Raw genomic sequence first — 12,673 nt, 5'->3', positions numbered from 1 at the left:
TTTAACACAACTGTGTCATATAGTGGCCGAGAAATCCTGTGACTCTCGCAGTTTGTATTACACACAGTGACACAGCTACAGCCTGCAGTGGTCAGTACTGTACGACTTGCTAGATACTTCGCTTTAATAGGGACAGAAGTTAATTCTTGTTGCATTTCCTCTTCCTGGAGCCACATGTACAGTACTTCGCATGGGGCCTTAAGTTTTCCCCTCATACAGTACGGGAAATTTTGTTTTCCCCCGCACATGTGCCGCTTAGTCGCTTACACGCTTAAAGCTGACTGCAGTTTAAAGCCGCGTGCGCTGCGGCAACTCATCTGAGTTGCCTCTGCTCTTTCTTGCTCAGTTGCGCAATCGGATATGCCGAGTTGGCCAGAAACCGGTTTTTAGCTGCAGCCAGCTTTTTAGGCTGCACTCGTGTATGTAACATAAGCGATAGCGGCACATGTTGCGGGGGAAAACAAAATTTCCCGTACTGAATGAGGGGAAAACTTAAGGCCCCATGCGAAGTACTGTAGAAGTTGAGCGTCACAACTTTCAGACTTGCTCGGTACATTAATGAGATGCATGCACGTCCCTCCTTGTTGCGAGTATTCAGTAGTATTACCTTGCAGCTTGCATACAAGTATTCTAGACTTGCTTGATTACTAGAACTTACTGTAGATGGTGTTGTCAAGTGTCAACCACGATCTGAAGCAGTCAGTACAATTAGTCAGTAGCTGCCTACTGTTTATGACAAGTACTTTACTGTACTTACTAAAATGCAATATTATTACGTATACACTTCATATTTTACAATATTTCACAAAGAAAATTTAATTATCCTACTTAATCCTCTTCGAATTTCAACTTAACTGCTGATGTTACCGGGGCGAGCAAGATGTAGGTACTAAGGTACTACATGGACTTAAGCAACAACAAAGGCGATGAAGCCCACAAAATAATTAGCTCACATATTTCGGAAAATCTGTATCAATTTTTACTCGCGGGCAACTAACGAGGGATATGGCGACAATAAAACCGTAGTGCAATCAGCCAAGGGATGCCTCACGGCTTTGTAAAGACGCATCATTTATATTCTGTTGCAAAAAAAACCCACACAAAATAAAATGTTCCTTCAAGTACGCTGACCTGCAGGCATTAAAAACACCGTGCAAAAGCAATTGATTATTATTGAATATTTCAGTAGTAGCCCGCTACTGCTTTTCCTTTTATACGAGGACATTTGGGTGCTGTGAACATACCCTGCACGATTAGGCTGCGATGAACAGCCGGCTAAATTTATAGCCGTTTGCATTCAGACTGTGATATCAGTAGCGTTGCGAGCTACGGCTAACCAGCTGTTCATCGCAGCCTAATCGTGCAGGGTATGTTCACACTTCACAGCAACCAAATGTCCTCGCACAAGTAAATTTGACTTTGTGGCCGCAAAAGCGCTTATTCATGCGGCGAGATGACAGGAGCCTCAAACCGTCCAATAAACAAGATAGCCTTGGCACGATTGTGACGAATGGCATACAAAAATGGATGATCGGCAAAAAATTCTGGATAATCTGGAGTTATTGAGAAGGCGTCCCGATTGGTAGTTATTACTGCACTGGCTACGGCCTTAGTCCCTTTCTCGCTAACATCTGAAAAATTAAAAGAATATTTGTATCTCATTAAGTGCATCAAAAAGCACGCAATGGTCAACTTTTTTGCTCCGAATTATCGCGGAAAGCGCAATCAATTGTGTAACAGTTCATACAAGCGCACATTGTTCTCCTACCAATAAAAGTTTGATGGAAGGCCTGATCCACATGCGCGTCGCCATCCAGCACCATTCCCGTCAGGTCGGCGTCTGCTGCGAATACTTTCGTCACACCAATTCTTCGTAGCAGTTCACGCAAGTCAAACGCACTCTCCACTTTAAATTTCGGCAGCTTTAGCTGAACGAACATCGGGGATCCTTGGTCGGCTTTGCTCTGCAGGCGGCGTAAAACCTCCATGGTCATGGATTTTTCCAGACGGCGCAACCCGGTGTTCTCATTGGGCAAGAACACCAGCAGAGAGGCTTCGTTGTTGGCATAGGGAATTTCCAGGTACTTCAAATCCAGCTGGTTATCTTCTACGTATCGAAATTTATCAATAACTTCCATCATGGACACGGTTGTTGATGTTCCATCCAGCAATTGAAAGTCGGCTTGCGGGTCGACGGACTGGGGAGGAAACACGGTATACCACTGGGCGTTGAAGTACACCGCGTTGGCTAAGATGGCCACGGTGTCAACGTCTAAGCCTCCTCGTGGAATTAAATCTGAGATTTCCCCTCCGGTCCGCTCGGCGACCCACTTGTTGATGTCGTCGGCCGCTGCTGCCGGGTTGCTCGCGTAGTCCTCGGTCTGAATGGTAGATTTGAGTTGCTGACTGGCCATGGACAGGTAATTCTGATCAAACTCCATACCCTTGCGCAGAAACACCTGTTGGATATTAGTATATCAAAAACTCATTAACATATAAAGCGTAGCACATACAGGTGTTGCAATAACCATATTTATGTTATGCAACCGGCAACAAGTCATAGTTGCGGTCGTATTTCCTAGGGCGACATCCTGGAGTCATCCTGGAGCCATCCTGTGATGGATGTATTATAGGTAGTGCAAAGGTTTGACCTTGACACAAGGAGACATTCTTTTGGCTTGTTGTGTAATCGTAGGTAAACTATCTTTAGAAGGAAAAGCAGGCTTTTGTTATTAAACCCACGATATGTTGTTGTGAGCCTGTTCTAGAGTAATATGCCACAATTAAATAAATTAACTCAATAATCATTTTCATTTGGTTTTCTGCGAAATACAAACACCTCATCAATGTGTGTGCCACTTTCCAGCAAATTTTTCGAAAAAATAACCCGCATCATTTACAGTATTTTGAATAATTACAGGAAACTCTACAAGCCCAATTCATGTTACGTTTATCTCAATAAAAATTTTGCATTAAAATTAAGTTTATTAGACGCTGTCCACTACACCGAACGTTAAAAAACTGGTTTTAATAAGTACTTATAATCGGCACAAATAGGTTGAGGTACTCAAAGTACAAGCACTTTAACGTTTACAATACTTCAAACACTTTTTTACCCCGTTGGCAAGCGCTAACTGGAATGCATCATCCTTCGGTTGAGGAGCACTGAAACCAGGAAGCTTGCTGTTTTTTCCGGTGTTTTTTGCCGGCGTATTCGGCATCGTTTTCACTTTTAAGTCGTTCATCAGCTGCCCAAACGCTCCGGCAACGTCTGCATCCGCTCCTGATTTGGAGAATTCCTTGAAATCCAGCGCTTCATATAAATTATCCCGGGTGGGGCCGCGTGCTCCTAGGTAGACCAACACCATGGCGTACAGAATACTGATGGGTGACACCAAGAAATTTCCCGATTCCACCATCGACGTCGCGCCTCCATAGAGAGCCAGCGAGACATTGTTGATCGTAGGGCTTAGGTCTAACATCATTATAATTTCATCCAAATTAGTTTAATACAACTGGTAGTGACTGCAATCGGTTCCCACGGTTGGACTGCTGCTGAAATAAGAGCGTTAAGCGACACAAGAAGTTGTGCAACAGTTTTTCTAGACAGCTTAAAAATCGAGACGCATGATACAATAAGTAGACGTAGAGCCGATTATCAACTGAATCCGCCTCTGGGCATTTCGTGAGTTATGACTGATTTACGTGTAGGAGACCAATGATTAATGTTAGTAATTATGTGAAACACATATACCGACTTAAAGAAACAGAGCAATTTTCACGTCATTCATTGCCTTTTGTGTGGGATTAAAGTTAATTTATGTTTATGAAAACAAAAAAAAATAGATTAGACTTCCGGATTCCAGGTTGTCTGCTGGAGTGACCGGTAGAACAGTCATCATTCTGTGATCTCAGAAATTTCTAAACTTGGAAGATTTTCCAGAAGGATGTAAATGCCGCACGTCACACATGCCAGTTGGCTAAACAAAATGGTGGTCATTTCGTTGGTATTATTCAAAAAACCAATGTTCACAGCATAATTATAAAGTTATGTAGGACATTGTAGGTTGAAATACCTATAAAGTATACCGAGATCTGACATTTTAGTAAATTGTTATTTTAAAAAATGTTGGAGGATGCTTCTGAATGAAAAGTCAAAACCTCTTTTATCGCTTTTATTTCCGCAGCAGACAGCAGTTAAATTGAGGAAGCGATTCTATGTAATTTAAATTCTGATTTCTCAATATTTCGCAATTTCTAAATAAAAGTTGTAGTTGTTAGGCTTTAAAGTACAAGTATCTGTAGACTACTAATGTTTCTACTCTCTACTGTTTCTGGTACTCGTATGTTGCCGCAACATATGTTTGCTAGAAGTTTCTTCACAGTATGTACGGTAACTCTTGCTGCAGTTACCTTATACCTATATCTAAATATGTTGCAGAAATGGAAGAAATGCCCATATTCGGTATTCCGTCTTCGATCCTCACCAACGTGCTGGATGTCATTTCTCAATTACGTATGAGCCAGTACGGTTTAGTGCCTTTTGGTAGCGTTTTAGTTACAGTAGTTTGTCAGCAGTATAACAATGCAGATGTTCATGCTCGGTAATCACTTGTAGTCGTAACGAATATCGACTGGGCCACGATGACCAGTGTGACCACATAACGTGACCAGCGCCGCTTTCTCACTGATAAACGTGATCCACCTTTACTTATCCGTGAAAGAGCGACGCAACTTCGATTAGGCACTTTAAAACATATTTCACCCGAACTGATCCTCTTCCGGTCTTTTTGGGTGCTCCTATTCGTACTTTCATAGTAAACCAGTGGATAGTCATTACGAGTGGTGACTTTTTTAAATGGTTGCGATCATAGAGGTTACTTTGAGCATACGCAGTACAGATAGTTTCATAGTACCTTAGGTTATCGTCGTGCTACCGGATAACTGCCGGATGTGTGCATTGTAGAAGCTGATTTCGCGTGATTATGTCAGGAATCGTCATGTCATCCTTGTGATCCCTTGCCTATTTGCCACGGAATATTGGGATTGCTCGATATGTTATGCTTTAAGCGCTATCACAGACTACAAACTTCTAACGATGCTGGAACGAACCCTTTCCCAAGAGACACGCGCGGTGGCATTGGTTCGACGAAAGAGCGCCTAGTGACAGACTGCATGAGGGGCACGAAAAGGATTTGGCTAAAAAAATGTGGACGATTTTCCATCAGTTGCATTAGAAGGCTATCCGTCTGCCTCTGTTCATCGCCAAGAATGGCTACGAGACCGCCGCATCGTGGAACATTTCCAGTAGGCTGTTCGAATGCCTTGGACTATCGCAATGGATGACCGTATGTGAGACGATGGTGCTGGTTAACTACACCGCATCCGACGCAACCGGCAGCAAGTCTTTGTTGCGCATGGACGGGATAACGTTGCCGGAAAGCCAGAATGTGTTTTTCCGGGCTGACGGCGAAGGGCGCCTGGATGTGTGCATCCCGCTGCTGCGCTTCTGTAGCACGGAAACGACAACATAACAGTGTCGACGCTTCATTGCCGCGGTCAATGGCAATTGTCCGGTCGTGGCGCATCGGATGTGGGAAAAGGTCACGGCGGTTTATGCGCGCTCGGTGCGGACGTTGGCTTATCCCGAGCAGTGGGCGGGGATTTGCCGGTTCTTCCAGTTGTGAGTAGTGAGTACTGCAGCTGCGTTGAAACATAAAACTTGAAGTAATCAAAGGTCATTTGGCGTCCTCGTGTATTGACCATATTCTTTGCAAATAATTCGGGCAAGACATTTGTTTACATTGCTTGGTATTACATACACGATACGAAGTACTAACATAATAACATGAAATTTGTGCGTTAAAATTAAATTGTGCCCTATGCAACTGTATTTACAGTGCCTGTTCGTACACCAGTTACTGTTTATTTGTACAAAGTAGAAGTATCCCCGTTTGTTTCGCCTGCATCGGCATTTATATTTTTCTCATTTTTTGATGATTCCATGAACAGTCTACAGGAAGGTTGATGGGATTTATTCACTACTGTAGATTAGAGTGCTTACCAGTTACCATACGAACGTAGCTAAAATGCTACGGGTTTCGCTACAGTAATCCATATTGCCATATTGAGAGACCACACTTTGGTCGCGGATGGTTCCAGATAATCGATCGCCGGTCTCGATACTGATTACATCCCATGCATTCCCTTGTCGAGCACATCAACAAAGGACAGTCCCGCTGAAATCAGTAGGCGAGCATGCAACACTGGATACTCTGCGTGTATGTATGCGTAACTTCTTGCAGACCGTTTTATTTTCATAGTCACTACTTGTGCAATTACACCGCATAGTACTCTAGCGCTTTTAAGGTGGAAAGTTTACTTCACACAGCCATGATGTTCATCGATCATTTTCAAGCGCTCTTACATACGAGGAAATTATAGAGCGCAGTTTATCAGTTCTTGATGGTGTAAGCAGTTTGTTTTGTTATACAATTTTTCTCCTTTTATCCACAGTTTGCGGTCGAAAAAGATACTTTTGCGTGGACATCCGGTGCTATATAGCACGGTTAAATACTCAAACACTGCACTCTCCTTCGGGGTGACAAGGCCATACCTATCCAGTTCAATCCAGCTTTATCCATAAAGGAAAATGTAAAATGATGAAGTAGACAGTTTCGGCTCAAATAAACCAACTTTAACGAATACGTAACTATTTCTCGGAATCTATTCATCACCTGCCTGTACAGATACGTTGCAAAATAATAAAAGCATTAAACCAAATTTACCAAGGCAAATCTCAGTAGTACTATTTGGTGCCTAGAGCTTGCTTGATAGGGAGCATCTTTGCAAGCGCCTGTTTACATTCAGCATATCCTTCCTTGACCTCCTTGGACTAGGGACCAAATAATTTGTCCAAGATCTTAATGGCTTCTCCACAGTAATCCATAACGAGAAAACACACTTCATCCGCTAATGCCTCCAGGTGATTGCGTGCCGATCTCGAGAGCTGATCCATTCTAGTGCGCTGCACATGCTTGCTAAGCGCATCCAGCGCCGACAGTCCCGTTTGCATTAGCAGGAAAGAACGAAATATTGCATACTCTGGGTATATCTTTCTGAAAGACCGCAACAATTACACCGTAACTCCTGCTCATGGTATGAGATTTTTGAAGGGGGAACCTAGCTCACCGTATGCAACCAGTTAACTGCTTTCTCATTTCCCAGCCTTCTTCGAAGCGGTTCTCATTGAAGAATTTCTCAGGCAATTCCACGCCGCAAACATAGCGAATATGCGCATCCGGCTGCAGGATGCCGGACGCGTCCATCTCCTGGCACAGCTGCGCGATCATGTAAGGAAACAGCTCTCTCGAGCAGCTCTTTCTAAGGTCTCATATTGCTCCTCAAATCGACGAAACTGGCCCAACCGGTCGCTGTTGATGGCACCGCATTCCAAACAGGGCTGCAGTGCACGGCTGTCGCTGGGAATCCGCTTCGTGCACCCCAGTGTTACGCAGCGTAACGGATTAATTTCAGCATCCTAAGAAAAAACCGCGCTTATGGAAGACCGTTAATTACCATACCAACAAGGTAAAAGGATTAAAGATGGTGTGCAGCTACGTATTCTGGTGTGCATCCGCGGCAACTACACGGATAGCCAACAAGCTTTTCGAATGTAGCGCGCCGCTCCGCCCTTGTCTGGCAGAATGGCTCCTTGATAGCGTTATATCGCAGCTGCAAGTCATAAGAAGATTACATGATACACTGCACTGTTATTTTAATTATATGCAATCATTAGTCTCATTATACGCAATCATTAGAGTTTATGCGTGGTGATGCTACGAGTGTGTTGTGCACAGTCCCTTCTCATGGTTATTGGGACAAATTCTTCATTTGATTGTTATTACTGAGCGATGCTACATACATATGCTATTATATTACGATGCGATGCTATATTACATACTCGCTATATAGTATATACATATTGAGAAATTAAAATTCATTAGTCTCAGTTGTGTTTAAGTATGGCAATACCCAGCGAAATTACAGTCGGCCCACTCGAAAATAAGAATCCCAACAGAAAGAATAAGACTCCCAAGACTTACATCTCGTAGTCCGGTGTATTGTGGAATGTCTTCTACAGCATGTATGAGCAGCCGTCGCCCTTGGTAGTCCACCACCACATTGACGTCCCAGCACACCGATGTCAATCCGATGCAGCGTCACCTGTGGATACAGTGCTAAGCCGATTGGTACACGGGGCCAATACAGCGCATCGAAAATGCGCATAGCGTTATGGAGAAGAATGCCATAATAGGTCAAAAATTCTTTTACTGGTACGCCGATTGGCATGGAATTTGGCGGTTTCCCAGCGGAAAGTCTGTCAACACCAGCAAGTCTCATAATTAGGCATGATGTGGCTCGCTTTCATATCACGCACTCGGAAGTCATCAGCCGTTCTAGCTCTGATTGTTCGGGACTGACTGGCAGCATGAGTAACAAGACTTTGACAGATTTTCGTCCCGCTCCCGGGATTTCCGTCATCGTGTTTAACTAAGAAAAGAGAAGAGCCAGCTTGTATAAAAAAACGTAGAAATGTCGAGCTAGTATCCTCCGTCTCTCTCCATGGTACTCCAACTTAACGGAATACATGTCAGCCAAATACTACTGTGCTGTATAGCCTATTACTATATCAAAGCTAACCCAGCTTCTTCACCCCAGATATTACAATGGTCGGGAAACTACAAGAGCCACAAACCGAATTTGTGAAATCTGGTACAGCTACCTTAATTTTGTTGGCTAACTTGATGCTGAGGACTCGCGCCGGGTCCGGAGGTCTGCACGCCGTTTCCATGTTACCACCAATTTCGGTCTTCAGCAGGGCGCACTCCAGTTTATGCTCTAGCTTCCAGTCAGCAGACTGCACAAAGGAAAAATCCACTGTTACTGACAGAGAACTTCCAAAAGCAGCGTCGTACCTGGCAAACCACGCTGCAGTAGCGGTGAAATTTGCATCCTGAGCAGGTGCGTAGTTCTCGGCTTTCGCGCAGACAGTAAGCACAGCGTGTTTTGTAATAGCTGCTTTCCAAGGCCCACACAACGGGCTCACAGCACATTACACGATCGCCAGCCTTGAAGGAACGGCTGGCACTGGCCTGCAAACTCTCCTTCATCTCCATCAGGAACTGCCGGTTTTTAACAGCTAGCTGAACAATGGACACTCGTAAAGAAAATTGCCACGAAACCCGATGAAAACCAAATTTCCAATAGGCAAATGCAAATTGCGAATATCATCGACTCAGTTAGGGTAGGCAACGACCCGAACAGTCTGTATATGACTCATAACTTTTATCGACGACGTGTTGTGGCGTGATGGCCGTTGCGTACGCGCACTACTGGTGGGTAGTAACGTTCGGAATCCCCCATAACGTTTAAAGCCATAATATTATAAAGAAAGTATCTAACGTATTTGTACTTGTGAAACGGAAATGATGGGACTGCTATCTGCTCGTTATTCGTTTTCAAATAAACATCAATTGGAAGTTTGGCTTACTGATGTTGGTATCTTAGCGGTTTCGAAGCAACTCATTCATGTCCCTCGCAAGTGCGTATTTTTAAGTGTTTCGAACCAAAACACCATAAAACTGAGCGATTAAAACGTTTGATCGCTCAATGTAGTCAGTTAAGCCCGGTTCTTCTCGACCGGCAGGTGCCGAGTAGGTCACGCCAGTTTCATTCTTTAGTTGCATTGCCTCCCTTTTTCCACGATAACATCAACTGATCACAACCGCAATAAAAATAGGCTAAGGCTATTTAGCCCCAGAACTGCCTAATGGGGGCGGAACAGCTGGTTGGCTATTTTGCCCCAGTCTGGGGTCGGATAACCTACTGGCTATTTTACCCCAATTCTCCGTATAAGCAGCCAGACGGCTATTTCGCCCCGGTCTGGGGGGTGGATATCCTTCAGGCTAGTTTGCCCCATACCAGTCCAGCTGATTGGTTGCCAAAAACAAGATGCCTTAAAGTGTGCTGGCAATGCTGCACCGTACCAAGACTCTGCAGGGATATAACAGCCACCACACGTTCTTCGTCTAACCAACGTTAACGGACGTGCAGGTTCTACTTGGTTGTGACTATCTCCACTCCAAGTTTACCCTCAAGTTCACCCTTTATCCTTAAGCCAAACAAAGAAATCGCTTGGGACGCGGTAAAGTCTATCCCGGTACCAGAGGCACCGGGACCCGATGATGAAGCGAGATTCAACCGGCTTGAATACCAGAAAACTCCTGCTTCTACCTACTAAGAATGCCTGGATAACATCGAGAGCCTCATTTAGGAACTGCGCGTCCATAATGCAATTGAGCGCTACACGACCCAATTTCGCGCCGGCATACTGAAGCCAGATCAAGGGATAGTAAAAAATATCCTGATACCAGTGGCACCGGGCAAACTGCCGGTGCCTGACAGTACTCACGGGAAACTGGTCCAGCGATACAAAACATGGTTCACGGGGGTGAGAAATTTCCTCGAATACCGCGCCCACCAACTCCTTGCCCTAGTAAATGGCTGGCTGGAAAAAACAGGTGCACCACTAACGTGGGCGCAGATAGCCGAACAATATGGAACATTTGCCCAAGAACTGGACAATCTTCAAGAAGAGTGAGCACTAAGGGAAGACGAACGTCTAGTCCTATTGTGGGACTATAGAGAATACCACATGGAAACTCCGAAAGCACTCCAACGGATGTGCTCGAACCTCCTCAATGACATTATAAAACCTGAAAAAAATTTGCCCAACAACCTAGCGTAACCGCCAGCGTATGGCCCATGTACGACTTGGGCCTGACCAACGTCAGGACCATACCTGAACCATTGCCAGAAGCAGCACCACACATAGCAACCAGAGTGCGCTTCAGTAGCGGCCCACATCCTGAACAGGGCCGACGAAGGGACACCAGCAACGAAATGCAGAACTCTGGCATTAATGTCCTCCATGCCGGACAACTATGAATTCAGTCCGGCATTAATGTCTCCCATTGCCGGACAACTATGAATTCATTCCGGCAATAATAACCCCCATGCCGGACAACTATGAATTCACTCCGGTATTAATGTCCCCCATGCCGGATACCACTAAATTCGTTCCGGCAATAATGTCCCCCATGTCGGTTAACAAGAAAAGTGTTGTACAGTAAAACCTTTCCTTAAATACACTCCTGTATAACATTCGCACTCCAAGGAACCGGATTGTCTCGTAGAGTATATCATAGGGGGATTATCTTTATAACATTCCCCTCTTTGTAAGGGTTACATACACTTTCCGCGGAACCGAACGCAGTCTTACCGATGTAGAAAACCTGGACATAACATTCAGCTCCGGCTCTGGGGGCTGTTGTTCTTTATAAAATACACCTCGTCATAGCATACGAAATCGGTGTAACCGTGCGTGTATTTTATAGAGCTTTTACTGTAGCAGTAATGTCCATCGAGTCACCATTTATTACAGTTGTTTTTCATTGGTAACGCTATGGTAACGCTGGTGGCGGTTTTTCAAAGTTCAAGGATTGACCTAAAAATCAGCTTTCTATGGTACCCATGTCACCATTCTGGCCGAAGGGTTACTGTTTTGGCGATGGTGGCAGGGGGGACAAATGTCCTGGGGGAGTGGGGGGATATTCTTGCCGGCCACCCATGTATTTATCTCATACGGTCCACATCTTATCAGAATTTTATCTTTGGTATCAGCCGTAGTGCAGAGTCTTTGCTGTATGCTGCTGCGGTCAGACAGCTCTAAAGGTATTTATTGAGCATGATTATTTAATTTGTTGTAAAATTTGTTAAAAATTTGTTCACGGTGATACCTACCTGACATATATCGGGCTATTACAGCTCTGCTCCACCACACGCGGGCAGTTGCACAAAACAATTCAAAAATTCTTATTTGCATCGTTATGTTTTCCTCTTTGCATGTTTATGGTGTAACTTGTTAAAGCGGATTCAGGAATACTCAAATCTGAATCTTCTGATGTGCCGGTAACTGCCCAAGGGGAGATTAAGGGGAAGGGGTAGGGATCATATTTACCGTGCGTACAAATCCTGCTCTAAAACCGTCATCAAAAGCAGATTACCGAAGGCTAAAATTATTGTCAATTTTGCCGTTTATCTTAAAGCCGCGCAAAACGCAACCTAACTATTACCATTCCTTAGCAAAATCCAGCGCCGCTGAAGCATTCTCTTTAAGCCAACAATAATTAAAGACAACGAGGCAGCTCCCATGGAGTCCAGGTAGAGGAACCATAGACAACCCCTGCAGTCACTTTTCCAGGATCCATCACAGTGGAAACTTCCGACGGACGATATGTCGATGCAAGCATTCAGGGCCTCTCCGACAGCAAAAGGCAGGAACAGAACACCATCTGAATGACACCCTTGCCGCAATGTAGCGAATATATTCCAGATCGTCAGCAATACAGCGAAGATGCCGGATATAAACGAGATCCACAAAAACTCACAAAACATGGTGACTTTTCGGAAATTTCTAGAGTTTCACCTCCTCTATGAACTTTCAGCAAAAACTTAAATTTTGCAAATAACGATTACGTTTTCTAGAATGAGTTCTTTGTATGGGCACTTTTACCTCTAACCACAAAGGCGATTTGTCCGCCACACCAAG

The 12,673-nt window shown here is 44.4% G+C and overlaps 2 protein-coding genes across 3 annotated transcripts; both read right to left on the bottom strand.

Annotated features, from left to right (window-relative positions):
• Positions 1–973: 973 nt before the first annotated feature.
• Positions 974–3,597, bottom strand: LOC129596112 (leukocyte elastase inhibitor-like). Of its 2 annotated transcripts, XM_055493296.1 has the most exons (4): positions 3,117–3,597; positions 1,769–2,459; positions 1,406–1,631; positions 974–1,232 (listed from the first exon to the last, which is right to left on the bottom strand). In XM_055493296.1, the coding sequence occupies exons 1-3, from the start codon at positions 3,483–3,485 to the stop codon at positions 1,438–1,440; spliced, it is 1,254 nt and encodes a 417-aa protein (XP_055349271.1). In that variant the 5' UTR covers positions 3,486–3,597; the 3' UTR covers positions 974–1,232; positions 1,406–1,437. The 2 variants fall into 2 exon arrangements, with proteins under 2 accessions (XP_055349271.1, XP_055349270.1); XM_055493295.1 differs by having other exon boundaries at positions 974–1,631.
• Positions 3,598–7,723: 4,126 nt separating this feature from the next.
• Positions 7,724–9,179, bottom strand: LOC129596120 (uncharacterized). The gene is made up of 5 exons (XM_055493311.1): positions 8,979–9,179; positions 8,786–8,920; positions 8,441–8,553; positions 8,106–8,380; positions 7,724–7,734 (listed from the first exon to the last, which is right to left on the bottom strand). The coding sequence occupies exons 1-5, from the start codon at positions 9,177–9,179 to the stop codon at positions 7,724–7,726; spliced, it is 735 nt and encodes a 244-aa protein (XP_055349286.1).
• Positions 9,180–12,673: the final 3,494 nt, after the last annotated feature.

Source organism: Paramacrobiotus metropolitanus, unplaced genomic scaffold (assembly GCF_019649055.1).
Source record: "Paramacrobiotus metropolitanus isolate TYO unplaced genomic scaffold, Prichtersi_v1.0 Parri_scaffold0000086, whole genome shotgun sequence".
Taxonomy (NCBI): Eukaryota; Metazoa; Tardigrada; class Eutardigrada; order Parachela; family Macrobiotidae; genus Paramacrobiotus; species Paramacrobiotus metropolitanus.
The sequence above is the reverse complement of the archived record's forward strand: the minus strand, read 5'-3'. Positions and strand labels throughout refer to the sequence as shown.